The sequence below is a fragment of the Propithecus coquereli genome, unplaced genomic scaffold, assembly GCF_000956105.1.
Source record: "Propithecus coquereli isolate 6110/MARCELLA unplaced genomic scaffold, Pcoq_1.0 Scaffold470, whole genome shotgun sequence".
Lineage (NCBI taxonomy): Eukaryota > Metazoa > Chordata > Mammalia > Primates > Indriidae > Propithecus > Propithecus coquereli.
This window is the reverse complement of record NW_012150508.1, coordinates 600,474-615,283: the sequence shown is the minus strand read 5'-3', so window position 1 is coordinate 615,283 and position 14,810 is coordinate 600,474. Positions and strand designations below refer to the sequence as shown.

The following is a 14,810-nucleotide window of genomic DNA, read 5'->3' as shown; positions in this document are numbered from 1 at the left end:
AGGGATGACGGGTACCACCTTTTGGTAGGCAAAACCAAAGGACTCTCACCTGGCCCTTGAACTACTACTCTCTGATATCCAAGTATATGGAAAGACAGTGTGACCTACCTACCTCCAGAGTTGGTAGCTCCGTTGAAATGAACCCCTTCTAGGGGAGGGAATTTGGGTCAGAGCAAAGCTTATGGAACAGAGGGTTGGTCTAGGCATAAACACTCGTATTTGTTCAATTTGTTTCTTAATAGTATATTCCTAACACTGGTTAGTAAAGTTCTTTGCATCACTGATAGGTTGGCATGCTAAGTTAGGACATGGTACAGCTTTGCCCTGTGGCTTCATCTGGCCATTACTGCATCTTCCATGGCTAAAGTCCCCATTCCTGGCTTATATCTTCACTGACTTGGCAACATCCTTGTGGTTGTATGTCTCCTTCTGATTAATTGGTAGTAGCCTATGTGCCAGGCATTGTGTTAAGGATGTAATGAAGGCTGACCTGGGCAGATATCGAATAAGTAATGATGTGAGATGTCATGAAGGAGAAGTGTAGGTTGCTATGGGAACATCACAAGCAGACTGAAAAGAGTTTGGAGAGGTTGGGTGGGAGTGTTTGATATTCTGAAGTGCTGGTAAACCTGTAAAAGAAGCAACCAGGTTTGGTGTATGTCGGAGGATGTTACTTAGTGGAAAAAGTACCTGGAATTGTAGCATTTGGTGGAAGGAGCATATGTCTAGATGTTTAGAAAAAGGGATCTGGGTGTCTAGGGATGTGAGGATTATCTTCAAGAGGTAGAGGCAGCTGCTGGCCTCAAGTTTTCTTATTCTTGGCTGTCTCGTTTTATTGATTCTTGAGGCTTTAAGAAGGTATTTCTGGGCATTATCTAGTATTTTGGCTGGTTCTCATAAGAAAGGTTGATCTGAAAAGTCAAAAGCTTGCCTGCTCTGGATTAGGCTTTGGCTAAAAATACAAAAACGAAGTATAATAAATTTCAAAAAAGCTTGCCAAGTACAGTCCCAGGAACTTGCTGAAAATGCAGATTCTCAGGTCTCACCCCAGACATACTGGATCAAAGTCCAACAATGAGGTCTTGCCCTCTGTGTCCTGTCGAGCCCTGCAGATGACTCTGATGGACTCCAAGGTTTGAGTACCCCTGGGTACTAGTGAGAAGCCTAAGGCAGTGTCGCAGTGAGTAGGTTGAAGGCATTTATAGGTAGCTACGTGGGGTAAGATGATGGAGGAACTGAGGGGTCTGAGTATCTGGTACAGCCAACCTGGGGAAGAATAAGCAGAAAGAAGGGCTGATGTTTTAGAACAGAGGTTGGCAAACCTTTCCTGTAAAGGGCTACACGATAAATAGGCCTTGTGGGCCACATGGTCTGTCACACGGTCCCTGTCACAATTACTCAACTCTGCTGTTATAGTACAAAAGCAGCCATAATCGGTACATAAATGAATGAACATGGCTGTGTTCCAATATGATTTTATCCTCAAACAGGTGGCAGGCTAGATCTGGCCACTGGGCAGTAACTGACTGACCCCTATTCTAGCAGAATGACTTACTTGGTGGGTTGTCGTATAAGCAGCAGACCCCCCTTTTTCTTATTTAGAAACTGATGTGGCAGGAACTGCTCTGGGGAAGCACAGGGTGAAAAACCAGAGCCTACCTGCAGTTCCCCCTTTTCTCAAAGTGGGCCATAAGGCTCTTCCTCCAAATGCATTCTAATGCTATTTAAGTAGAATGCTCTAGTGTCTGGGCTTGGGGCCACTTAGACATTGCTCTTGAATGAGTAGGTAACTCTTCCTGAACCAATCTGGGTCTATGACTGAGGCATGGAAGTGGGGGGAGCCAGCCTGAGATCAGGCCTGTCCCCAGCCATGCTGGACCTGAGGGCAAGGGAGAGTATCCTTTGCTCCAGGGCATGGTCTCTTTCTCTATAGGTTCCAGTCAGCCTGCCAGGGACAGTATGAGTCACCAGTCAGGCACCTTACCTGTGTCCTAGGGCCAGAAGCCAGGCCAGGTCCTCAAAGACCAGAGCGTCTGCTCCCAGGTACTGGAGCTGATGCTGCACTTGCAGCGGCGCATGGATGAGCACTTCCTCTGGTTGACGACGACCAGGCAGACCCTACAACTGGAAGAATGGAAGCACGCTCAGTCTATCCGTGAGCAGGAAGATCTCCTGGACCACTTAATATGCCAGATGGTCAGCTTCCTAGAGTCTGGGGCCACGGGTAGCCTGGAGCATCAAGTTCCTCTCCCTTCCCTGGAATGCAGGGGTGATGTCAGAAGTGCACAGAGGACCCAATCATCCAGACAGCCTGGCCAGCTAGTTGCCCAGTGGAGTGACTTTGAACCTGCCTTTGTCAGTCATGACCTGTCCAAACGTGGGTCTGATATCTCTGTCTTATACCACTCAAGCTTCCAGGACTACAATGCCTACCAAGGAGATGAGTACCATGAGGACAAGAATACCTTGGTGAGAATAGGGGGGACATCCTCAAAGGTCACAATCACTTGTATTTACTCAGTCCTGTGCCAAGTACTATGTTCTTTCTTCACAGCCCCATGAAATGGTCACTGTTGTCCTCTTATGGGTAAGAGTATAGTTACAGGAAAAGGTAGCATGCTCCAGAAAGTTGAACTCCTCCCACCCTCAAGTTCTCCTAAACCCAAGCTCTTAACCATTAGGAGTCAGTCACTGTTGGTCACAGTGGTGAACCTGCCCTGGTGGAACTCGGTGCAGCCAGGAGTGTGGTCAGCCATTGCAACAGTCTTTCCAAGAGCATGAAAGGGGGTGCCCACTGCAGGTGGTCTGGGAAGGTGCTTAAATGCTGAATCAGCCATACATGTGGTGGTCCCCCAGGAAGCTGGGAAGGGCTTGAAGTGACTAGAGAAGGAGGCCCATGTGGCAAGAGGTGCAGACAGAGGTAGATGAGAGGTGTTAGGATGTTAGGTGATAGGGAATTGACAAAAGGCTTCTAGCAAAGGGGATTCATAGCCACTTTCCAGCCACAGGACAGAGGATAACACTAGCTTCCCCTTCCCCTCTGCTCCCATCCAAAACATGTGTGCTCAATGGCCGTCAACTTTTCTGGGGGCTGAGTTGGGCATCTCCATTGGCCTCTGAGGGACTGCATCTCTTCCAGTAACTTGGAGGGTCTTACATGCAAGGGGAAGTAGCAGAGCTGGGTACAAGGTGGGGCCTGTAGTAACTAATTGTCCAGGCTCTGGGGTCAGGCAGGTAGAGTTCTACCCATCACCCAAGGTCACATGCCTAGCAGATCATTCAACTTTTTAAAACTTCACTCCTTAAGTCAGGGATCATATGGAACCTTTTGTCAGGAGTTGAGACAACTCGCACAAAACACTTAGCCTAGTGTCTGGCACATAATAACTCAGTGACTGGTAGATGGAACATCATATAACCATTACATATCTGTGTGGCTCTAAAGGGGCGAATTTGTAAGATTTTGTGGAAAGCTCCCTAACACTTAAAGGTGTCAAATGTGGATCGAATTGCCTCATGGGGCAGTGGTATCTCCATTTGAACTAATCCAAGATGAGTACTTATTGACATATTTAAAGGGGTCCATGTAGGGTGGGGTAGGAGGACTGATCTCAGATTCCTTCCACCTCCAGGGCTTCATTAACCTTGGCACCAGTGAGAACAAGCTTTGCATTGATCTGATCATTGAAAGGGTAAGCCACGTTCTGGGATGTGCTGGGACCTACCCCATCCAGGCCTAGTCCCCCTAGAATGTTCCTCAGCGTGTGGTAGATACAGGAGTGAGATATAGAAGTTTGGGAAAGGGACTAGAAAGATAGCTTCTAGAATAGCATGTCTAACCCTTGGCCTTGCTGACCGTGTCCAGAGGTATACTCTGGTTGGGCATATGGTAGGTAGGCTGCCAGGGGAGCCATCAGATTGGGGAGATTGTCGAGCATTTCCTTGTGTAATCTGTGACAAGAAGATGGCCTCCATTCATTAAAAAGCATACAGTATGTTTACCCATTTCCCTTCTGGAAGGCCACAAATGTGGAGGGCAAAACTCATGCACAGAATAGGAGTAGGGTGAGGCCTCATGGTCTTCCCTGGTCTGCCTGCCTTCACGTTCTGTCTGTCAACAGTTGTGTCAGAGTGACATGAACCACATTGAAGATGTCCTGCTGCAGTACCCTGATTGGAGAGGGCAGCCATTGTAAGTGACCCTCCAGATCTAGGGTCTCCTGGTCCATAGGTATCTGCCTGCATCCAGGGAGAGGACCAAAGGCACCAGATTCTTGGTTGGCTATCTCCCTATTTCTTGGGATAATAACTTCTAGAAAATGCCTCCAGCAAAAGTTCAGGAGGAAGCCCTGGTATAGTAGAAATTGCACTGTCCTGTAATTAAAAAGGCCTGAGTCCTTGTTCCAACTCTCACTTATTGCCTGTGTGACCTAGGGAGTTATAGCCTTAGTCAACAGCTCTATAAAGTGAAGTCAGACTGGGTAGCAAAAACCCCGTGTAGTTTGGACAACTCTGCCCTTTGAAAAACACTTAAGTCTAGACCATGAATGAAGGAAGTCTGGGAACCGCAAGGTCTCTGGGTCTGTTCACAGCCTGCGGGAAGAAGTGGCCCGGTTCCTGACCTACTACTGAAAGGCACCTGCCCAACTCGATCCAGAAAATGTGAGTCAGTTTCCCAGCCTTGCTGCCACTCTCGAGGACTGTAGTCCCTAATAAACCTGTCTAGGGGGAACAGGGAAAACCAGTGGAGACCCTCGGGGCTAGGACAGAGCACAGACCAATGGGTCCCAGCTGAGTAGGCTCCAGGTGCCTGTCCCTCCCAGGGGAAGGGAGACAGGGTGGCTACACCTTCGTCCGTGGATATTGGTTCGAACTCTGCCTCTTGCATGTTGTCTTCAGGTGGTGGTTCTAAATGGCTGCTGCTCTGTCTTCTCTGTGCTGGCCATGGTTCTGTGTGATCCTGGTGGTAAGTCAATGGGCTCTGCCTGCCCTCTCAGTGAAATATTGGCACATGGGCAGCAACGCACAGGCACGGGGCTTTGGGGAAGAAGAACATCCTGACTTGAGGCCTTTTTCCCAAAAGTGCTGGGACTTCTCCTATGCTGACTTCTCCCTCTACCTCACTGGCATCTGCCCCTGTGCCTTCCTTTCTCCTCCTACACTCACTGGCTCCTGCCCCTACACCTTTCTGTGAGAGCAAGGGATTTGGACTCCCCGTTTAATGTGGAAGAGAAACATGTGATGGTCCTCAAGGAGTTATGCCCCAGGAGCGATGACCACGGGAGCCAATCTATGACATTAATAGCTGGGCTTTGGGGCTCGACCATAATATAGAGTCCTGGCAACTGGCATAGATGACCTACTAAAAACAGACTAAAAGGTTACCAAAAAGGCTAACTAGTTCTGGGCCAAACAAGGCTGAAAAGACTGTCCTCAATATCCCTCTTAACAATACCCAAGTAAGAGGCTTAGATCTCAAAGACCTCTGGTTGCATGGATGGAAGTGGCCAAGATTGGTCCCTTTTACTCAAAGGAGTGGTTTCTTGGTTAGCTCATGGATGGGCCAAATGGATGGGAAGACAAGAACACATGAGATCACCAGGTCCACGTAACTGGCACTCTCCTCGTGCATGGACCCTGACCTCTTATATTTGGCCTGGAGCACATGAGACTTTCCTAATGACCAGTGTTCCACCTGCAGTGAGCCTAGCTTGATTTGTGTCCTGGATTTTGAGCAATATTCCTTCTCCTCCTTTAGCATACCCCCAAAGAAACTAAAGTTTTATTCTGCAAATAATGTCTATAAGAATAGACAACTTTTATAGAGCCTGAGTCCAAGAAAATTAATCTCCAGGTAGGTGGGATTGCCAAAACTGACCTTCTCTGTGGGTAGCTTTGCTGCTAGTCTGGAGAGCCTAGCAGGTTCTGATTGACAACGTTGAGACCCTGGACTGACAACGTTGTCTCCCTGTCCTTCCAGAGGACTTTCTGGTCCCTACTCCCTTCTATGGTGGCTTTGCCTTTAGCTCCCACAGGTACGCAAAAGTCGAGCTGGTTCCCGTTTATCTGGAGAGCGAGGTGAGAAGGGGGCCCTGTCCCTGCTCAGTTCGCCTAGGTGATGGAATGTTCTAGGGGTCACTTAGAAGATATGAGGAGCCTTGCCTTCTACCCATATAAGGGATGGTGGGATACAGGTAAAAATCAGGGTTAGAAGGCATATGGGACTGGTACCCTGGTATGAAGGCAAAGAATTGTCTGAGGTTCAAGGGAATAAGAAATCAAGGCTTAAAAGCTTTCCAGATAGGCAGTTCTCAGCTATCGTTTCTGTTACAGATCACTGAGGCAAACACCCGTTCTTTCCAGCTCACTGTGGACAAACTGGAGGAAGCCCTACTTCAAGCCAGGCTTATGGTAAGAAGGGAACCCTATTTTCAGGGTGACCACTCCTGGTCCAAAAAGGGATTGAGTATTGAGATTCCAGTGCAATTTGCTCACCAAGGCCTGGTGTGCTCTCTTTAGCCAGAAGAGAGAGTGATCCAGGGGCATGTCTTTTCAGGAGTCTTAGGCCCTGTGGGGACACCATGGCAGCCCCAGACTTTCTTCCTGCCCCCTTTCCCCATGGGCAGTATGGTAGTTGCTGCGTCAAGATCCCATCTAGGCCTTATTAGGTGACAAATATTGGGTGTCCTGACTTACAAAGTATCCTTGGCTGAATTTGAGGTAGATGTGTTCACTCAGTTACATTTGGGTCCTTCTTAGGAGAAAAAGGTCAGAGGCCTTGTGCTGACCAACCCTCAGAATCCTCTGGGTGACGTCTACTCCCAAGACTCACTGAAGGAATACCTGGAATTTGCCAAGAGGTATGAGTTTCACCCCTTGAGGCTAGATGATATTTTTAAAAAGGGTTCCCATCACTTATAGTCAAGAAGTCAGAACTAGAAGTAATTTACCCTAAATATTCTTAGAGTTATATACAACTAACTGAAATTGAAAGAAAACGCATCCATGCGCTTACCACTTAAACTTTTTTGCCATTTCCTTTCTAGCCTTTGCCCATGAACAGACATTTATATAACTCAAAATATAGTTTTGTTGCTTTTCTACTTAAGACATAGGCACTTTCTCCCAGCATCCATTTCCCAAACTGCGTGGGTTGAAGATACCCTCAGACTTCATGGGATGAAGATGTGTTCCTGAACCTTCCTGTCCCATTCCTAAGAATGTTAATATCAGTTACCTCTGGAGTCCTGAAACAGCCTATTAGTTAAGGCAGATAAACTTCCATTTTTCCAGAAGAAACAGACTTATTCAAATTTCATGCCTAATTGATGGCAAAGCACGGGGATGGGAAGAAGCATGCTGGAGGTCGTGGGCTAGAATTGGTTAGAACTAGGTTTGGACCCCAGCTCTAGCACCTGCTAACTTGGGGAACTGAGTTCTCATCTCAGAGCCTTAGTTTATTCATCTGTGAAATGGAGATGACAGTACTGTCTCAGAGGGTTGTTGGGAAAATGAGACGATGCATGGAAGCACTTGGCCCACTTAGTGCCACTGCTTGATTCAGACCCTGGGTGGGAGTGTCTGACTGTACCAGACAAGCCCTCTGGAACACCAGCCTCTTCCCATTGCTCTCTGCTGGATAGTTGCAAGGCTAGATATGTTGTCATTTGTGTCTCTTGGGTCCTATTCCTTTTCAATCCAGGTCTAGATGTACTGGTATACTACCTCCTACTTTACTGTGCCCCTTAGACAGTAGGAGTATCTGATCTATGTCCAGATCAGACCATAAAAGAGTGAGTGAAAATCAGAGATGTGAGATGATGATTTCCTTCTTTCACCCAACCTACAGAAATGACCTACATATGATCATAGATGAGATTTACATGCTGTCTGTGTTTGATGACTGTCACATTCCACAGTGTTCTGAGCATGGAAAGGTGAGTTGGTCTCAGCTGGAGTAGGGAATGAGAGCCATAAGGTTCTTGCTTTGCAGGGTGAGTTCATGTGACATAAATATAACTGACTAGGTGCTGAATTCAGTGCCAACAGGGGCTATGAATATGAGCGAAGCATCATCTTTCCTCCCAAGTGTCTCCTAGTCTAAATGCCATTCTATATACAAGGTAACATGAGGGCAAGGTAGAAAGCATATTGTCAAAGGTCAAGATAAAGCCCCACAGAAGGTCAGGGTGGAAACTTCCATGATGAGTAGAACACAGGGAAAGAATAGAAACAAGGAAGCACTTTCCTAATGGAGATAGTGTTTGGCCATGGAGATAGGATTTCAGCACTCAGAAAGGGAAAGAACAGCTTCACCAAAGCTGGGGCAATAAGAAATAGGCAAGCATGTTCTAGGAATGGTGGGTAGCCCATATCTAAAGAGCCAACTGCCAGGAAGGTGGCTTTGGGCCAGCTGTAGGAGAGCCACGAATCAGGCTGAAGTTTCCAGACTTCAGTGGGCACTTGGGAGCTGTTCTCTCTAGCTATTCAGGGACACCTCATGTTGACTTCATGGCTTAACTAGGATAACTTTCTTGACCGTTGGGCCCTGTAGGCCCTGCTGTCTAGGAAGAATCTCTAGTCTACTTTTCCCTCATAGACCCAAGTCTTCATCCTTCAAATATTCCTCCATAACCTTGGGTTTCCCCCTCCCCCATTTCTTCTCCAGTCTGCCTGATCCCAACAGGACCCATGTGATCTGGGGCACCAGTAAGGTAAGCCCCAGCTGCGTGTCCTTGGGTGGAAAAGGAAGGGGAGCCAACAGTAAAAGGCAGACCAACCAGATGTTCCCTCCCCTACTTCTCTTCTTGTAGGATTTCGGCATCTCTGGCTTCTGCTTTGGTGCTCTCTACACCCACAGCAAGGAAGTGGCTTCTGCCATGGGCTCCTTTGGCTGCCTCCATGGCACCTCTGGCATCACCCAGCACAAATTGTGTCAACTGCACCAAGCTCCATCCCAGGCCAGCATCTTGACTGGACCTCATGACCACAGGGAACTTCTGGATTTTCTGGGGCCTCTGGTATGCTCTCAATACACTGAGACCCTATTCACTATCTCAGGTTTAACTGTGGCAGGATGTGAAGTTTGAAGGAAGGTAGGATATGGCTCAAATAGTACAGTAGGGTGTAGATAGAAGATGGAGGTGCTATTCGAAAACACAGAATGGGCTTTAATTTCTAGATGTTGGGTAGCTTGTGCCCTGCCTGGAAAGGGGAGAGTCAATCTTACTCCAAGACCTGAAGGTAAGAACCTCAGAAATCAATCTTCATGTGAATGTGTATTTCCCCTCCCAATGCCTCACTTGCTTCAGGCAAAGATTACAAAGAAACACCCTGATTCTTCTAATATTCCTTAACATCATCCTCCAAGGTGTCCAAAGGAGAGCTGCCATATTGGTGAGTTGGTGTGGCTATACCTGTGGCACCTCAGTTCATCTTCCCCCTTGGATCAAGTGAATGCTGGCCTCAGGGGACTCCCCCTTTAATGTCTTGGCCTATGCTTAGAAGAGGCCCCCTTTCTTTAACTTCCTGTAATAGAACAGATACCAGGCCAGCAGGTTTAGATTAATTAACTAGGATACAGCAAAACAAACTGTCATTAGATTAACTGGCTTAGAAAACAGTTTGTGTTTAGCTCTGAGTAGGAAAGGAGGTAAATAGGAGAAATCCAACAGACTGCTTCCCTAAATGATGCCAGGCCCTTTGATATTTGGCAGAAACCAGATCTCGGCCCCGTGAACACTGGTTCTCAACCTTGGATGCACATAAGTATTCCCTGAGGAGCTTAAATACTGGTTCCATAACCAAAGATTCTGGTTTAGATAATCTAGGGGTTATCAGGGATTCTAAAAGCTCTCCAAGTGGCTCTAAATTGTGCTGCCAACACTGAGAACAAGTGGGCTGAGTGCATCACCATTGGATATATCTAGGTTCCTCCAAGTCCATTGTGTGAGGTTCAAAGGCAGAAAGTAAGAGGACTTGTGAGTACTTGCTACTTGCCTAGTTGACAACAGCAGCATCAACCCTCTTTAGGGTATATCCTGACTTCTTGCCTCAGCTATTAATATATGAACTCAAAGGAAGTGTTCTTACTGGACTGTTTAAAAAAACTGTCTCCACCAGAGACTTGGATACAGGGGTATGTTCGGTGTGGATGCCATCAGCTCAAATATAATACAGCGTTAGACTTAGAAATAGCTTACATGAAACCCAGATGGGGAACATTTGGGAAGGAACTCTCTGGCAGGTCTCTGCCACAAGATCTGTGACAGCTCTCTTCCTCCACCCATCCAGAATGGATTGACACAGTATACCTGCCCACAAATCACTTCCGGCTCCGGAAGGCTCACGGGTACATCACTAACAAGCTGCGGAGCTTGGAGATCCCCTTTCTGTCGTAGATCTGGCCTGTATGTCTGGATCAGCTTGAAAAAGGTGTGCTCTGGGGAGGAGGACAGGTATTCTTGGGCAGACCTGCCAAATGAGTCTTGGACTCAGCTCTGTTTCTTTGGCCTTTCTAGTACCTGGAGCCATGTACGTTTGAGGAAGAATGGCTCCTCCATCGCCGCTTGCTGGACAACAAGCCGATGCTGTCCTGTGGCAAAGCCTACATGTGTAAGGAGCCTGGCTCGTTCTGCCTCACCTTTGCAGAGAAGCCCCTTCGGCTAAAACTAGGTGAGTGGGGCTGACCTCCCAATCCTGGCATCCTTTAAAAATACCCAGTCATCTCGTCTATAACTCAATACCAGAATCTTTGTTTGCCTTTAGCAGTGCCAGACCTTCTATACCACCTGTTTCCATTTTCATCTTTAAGCTTCTTTGTATATTGACATGTATCTCAATCACCTGTCCATTCATTGCACCTTCTGAGTATCTGCTCTGTGACTGCCATTGAGTGAGGCATTGGGACCATGAGCTAATAAGAAGTGGTACTCTGTCCTTGTGGAGCTGGCAGTCTGGTAGGCGAGATGGATGGGTAGATGACCATGGAAGTCCCTGTATGTCATGCTATAGGGTTTGGATTCTCCTCCTGAAGGTTATGGAAAACACAACATTCACTTTAACAGCTATCTATGCATCCTACTACATTCCAGACACTGTTTTATCTGCTGGGAAGACAGCAGTGAATCATTCTCATGAAGGTTTATGTTGCAGAAATATCTTTTGGGCTAGTGCGAAGAGTAGACTTGAGTGAAGAAGACACTAGAGGCCAATAGAAATCTTGGAGGCCAAGGCCATAAGCCAGGGTATAGGATTTGACATGAGACATTGAGGTATCTGGCAAGCTGATGACATGGCAATGAAATTCAAAAAAGAACCATCAGGGATGTAACAGACTTGGAAATCCATCCCACAGATGGAAGGCTGAAGTTAAGGATCCCTGAACCAGAGGCCCTGGTGGTTGACCATGCTCCCGGGTATGTCTGGTGCCTACTTGCAAAACCACTAAGTCTTTATTTCTCTCTGTCCCTTTCTGGCCCCTGTAGCCATGCATCGGTTCCGTCAGGTGCTAGAGGAGCAAAAGCAGGATTGGATAGAGAAGCAACTGGCAGATGCAATGAAGGAGTAATAGGCCATCCCAATCAGCAGCTCCAGCCTGTCACTTTCTCAGGAAGCCACTGATGTCTGGGTCTCTAGGGTCCAGAAGGCTGGGGTGTTGGACTGGTGCTGCAACTGAGCAAACGGTGGGGTCCTTCAGGAACGGTCTTGTCTCACCTGATCATCAACCTCCTTCAGCTGAGCATCTGCCATCTTTGGAAGCTTTGTATCTTTTTAGTCTTTGCTAGTCATTGTGTATGCAAAATGTTTTTATTGCGGTTGGGGTGGGAAGGTGGGAATCTGGAAGGAAATAGGAAGCTCACAGGCCCATATTTAAGTGGGTTTATTTTATATGCAATATCTAATAAATTCCATATTCTCTTAAATTCCAGGTCTGTTTTATTTCTTCAGATTCTTCGTAATCACTTTTGGAGGCAATGATTTTGTGTCTTGCTTTTGAATTCTAAGGCGGGTTATATGTGAAAAATAGTCTGGGGTAGGCCAGGAAAGGAAAGAAGTGACTCCCTAACTGAGGGAGCATTTTCTAGGCATTGGCTGCCATGTTCCATAGCATCCTTACGAAGTCATATCCACCTTCGCGGTTGGCTAAATGGCAGGGTGGGGGTGTAATTGTGGGTATTCCTGCTTCTAAATACCAGAGTTCTTCCCATGTTTGCTTTTCCAAAAGGCTTTTAAACTGAATCTGTCAAGCTTTGGTATCTGAGTCTGGTCAAGCCGCTATTATAAAATCCCATAGACAGGGTAGCCTATAAACAACAAAATTATTTCTCACAGTTCTGGAGGCTGGAAAGTCCCAGATCAAAGTCTTGGCAGATTTGGGGTCCGAGGGGTGGTTGCCTTGCTGTAACCTCACATGGTGAAAGTGGGGAGAGGTCTTCTTCTGTCCTCATGACCTAATCACCTCCCAAAGGCCCCACCTCCTACTACCATCACCTTGGGGGTTAGAATTTCAACATATGAATTTTGGAGACAAACGTTCGGTCCATATCATCTGGGCTCTTCTATTTCCACCTCTAGTGTTTTCAGCCATTCAAATCATACCCACCCACGAATTTCTCTGCAAAGCCCTTGCGTATGTGAGCACTGCTGCTATGACATGGGCAGAGCAGGGACTGCCACCATTCTATAGATAATGACAGAGCTTTCAGTACCAACTGACTTTGGCTAGTCACTTTGGCTAGTTACTTCCTCTCCTGGGTCTGGGTTTGGTTCTTATTCTCCAATGACGATTCTTTTTTTTTTTTAAATTAACAAATTGATTCAAGGTACCTTTTTTTTTTTTTTTTTCACAAGACAAGATTCTTTAGGACCAGAAGAGAAGGCGAAGAAGGGAACCAGAGATGCTCTTGGGATCTCTGTAATGGGAGTTAACATACAGTCTCATTGGCATTGTCCCCAGGATGGAAGGAATCCTTCCTTCTTGTCAACATGTGGCTATGTCAGTGTCTTTTAAATTTAAGTCCTTCTGGTAAGTGCATAGATTTCATTCTACTCTTAATTTACAAATTAAGTCATATCTGATGACTAATGATAGACATCCTCTCATGTGTTTATCGGCCATTCATATCTTCTTGTGTGTGTGTGTGATTTGTCTGACACTCTTTGCCCATTTAAGAAATTGGGTGCTTTTTTTTTTTTTTTTGCCTTATGAGTTTATGTTCTTGATATAAGCCTTTTGTCAGATGTATTGCAAATATTTTCCCCCATCCATCACTTATTTCATTTTCTGAATAGCAGAAATTATGGTTTGAGGAAAAGGAAAGAGAAGTTTATTAATTTGCTGGCAACTGAGGAGGTCAGTGGACGAGAGTCTCAAAGACTCCACCCTGGCTTTAAGCAGAAATACAGGGCTTTTTACAAAGGGGTTTTTGGCAGTTGGGCTCAGGTCTACGTGACCACTGTCAATGTCGTGGCTTCAGGCTATTGTTTAACTGTAATTGATGGTTTCGGTTGACCTTATCTCCAGTGGTGGCAGTCTTGTGAGCCTTGTCCAGGCAACTCTGTTGAGCCATCTCCTGTGGTTTAAGATACTAGAAAACAAACAGCAAAGAATATTTTCCTGTCCCTTTGGGGGCAAGGAATGCAGGTTTTAGTTCCCCAAAAGGGTGGGGGTTTTAGACAACTTGTAAAACATTTCTTTGCCCTTTTCCCCCACCTTTACCTCTGTTACACAATGGCTGGTTAGATATATAGTGAATATTTCCCCTACCACAGTTCCCACTTTGTGGCCCTTTATTAATTTTATTAATTTCAATAGCAGTAATCAGAGTATCAGCTTTTACGCCAGGTCCCCAAGCTCTGTTCTATAGGGCAAAGTGGAGAGGACCAAGTGACGCTCTCACCTGCAGTGGAGGTGCAGAAGAGGAAACCCAAGCCTAAGGAACCTGATTCTTTATGATGAGCAGTAAGCCTGCCTGAGCTTCAGCCCTAAGGGGGACATTATCTTTATGCCAAACAAACTTATCATTTTCTCTGAAGGGAGACACCATTGTTATCATCCAAGGCTGTTTGCTCTATATATTAATACATAGCCTTGGAAAGATAGCCTAGAACAAAGGCAGTCAATGCCTCTGCTCGCAGGACAGCCAGAAGTGTGAAAGACTTATGAAGAATCGTCTCCCAACAGTATCCTATCTCCCTGCTAAATTCACTTTTTAACTCTAGTATTAATAGTTTTGGGGGGATTTCTTTGAATTTTCCACATACAGTCACATTGTGAATAAAGACAATTTTCCTTCTTTTCAATACCTTTGTCTTTTCCAATTGCATTGCCTAGAACCTCTAGTACAGTATTGAATAAAAGTGATGGGAGAGGACATTCTTGCCTTGCTACCCATCTTAACAGGATTGGGTTCAGTCTTTCACTCTTAAGTATAATGTTACTGTTATTTTTATACTACCCTTAGTCTGACAGAAGAGTTTCCTTCTGTAACGAGTTTGCTGGGAGTCTTACTATGAATGGGAATTGAATTTTGTCAGAGGCTTTTATCTGCATCTATAGAGATGATGCAGTTTTTCTCTTTCAGTGACCAATGTGGTAAATTACTTTGATTTTTTATCAAAATGATTAAACCAACTTCACATTCCTGCAGTAAACTGCCTTTGGTCATGATACATCCTCCTTTTATATATCATTGAATTTGGTTTGATATTTTAAGAATTTTATATTCATCAGGGACATTGTTGTATAATTTTTTTGGAATGCATTGTTGCTGTGGTATGATGGTTAATATTGGCTTCATAAATGTTTG

General features: G+C 45.9%; 1 protein-coding gene across 1 annotated transcript; it reads left to right on the top strand.

Moving 5' to 3' along the window:
- Positions 1 to 1,959: 1,959 nt before the first annotated feature.
- Positions 1,960 to 11,830, top strand: ACCSL (1-aminocyclopropane-1-carboxylate synthase homolog (Arabidopsis)(non-functional)-like). The gene is given in 17 exon segments (XM_012655322.1): positions 1,960 to 2,469; positions 3,633 to 3,692; positions 4,122 to 4,192; positions 4,593 to 4,662; positions 4,900 to 4,966; positions 5,981 to 6,078; positions 6,334 to 6,411; positions 6,760 to 6,860; positions 7,850 to 7,903; positions 7,905 to 7,937; positions 8,669 to 8,714; positions 8,814 to 8,941; positions 9,781 to 9,794; positions 10,294 to 10,390; positions 10,392 to 10,434; positions 10,521 to 10,674; positions 11,487 to 11,830. Coding segments are annotated over 17 exon segments (1,707 nt in total). The 3' UTR covers positions 11,570 to 11,830.
- Positions 11,831 to 14,810: the final 2,980 nt, after the last annotated feature.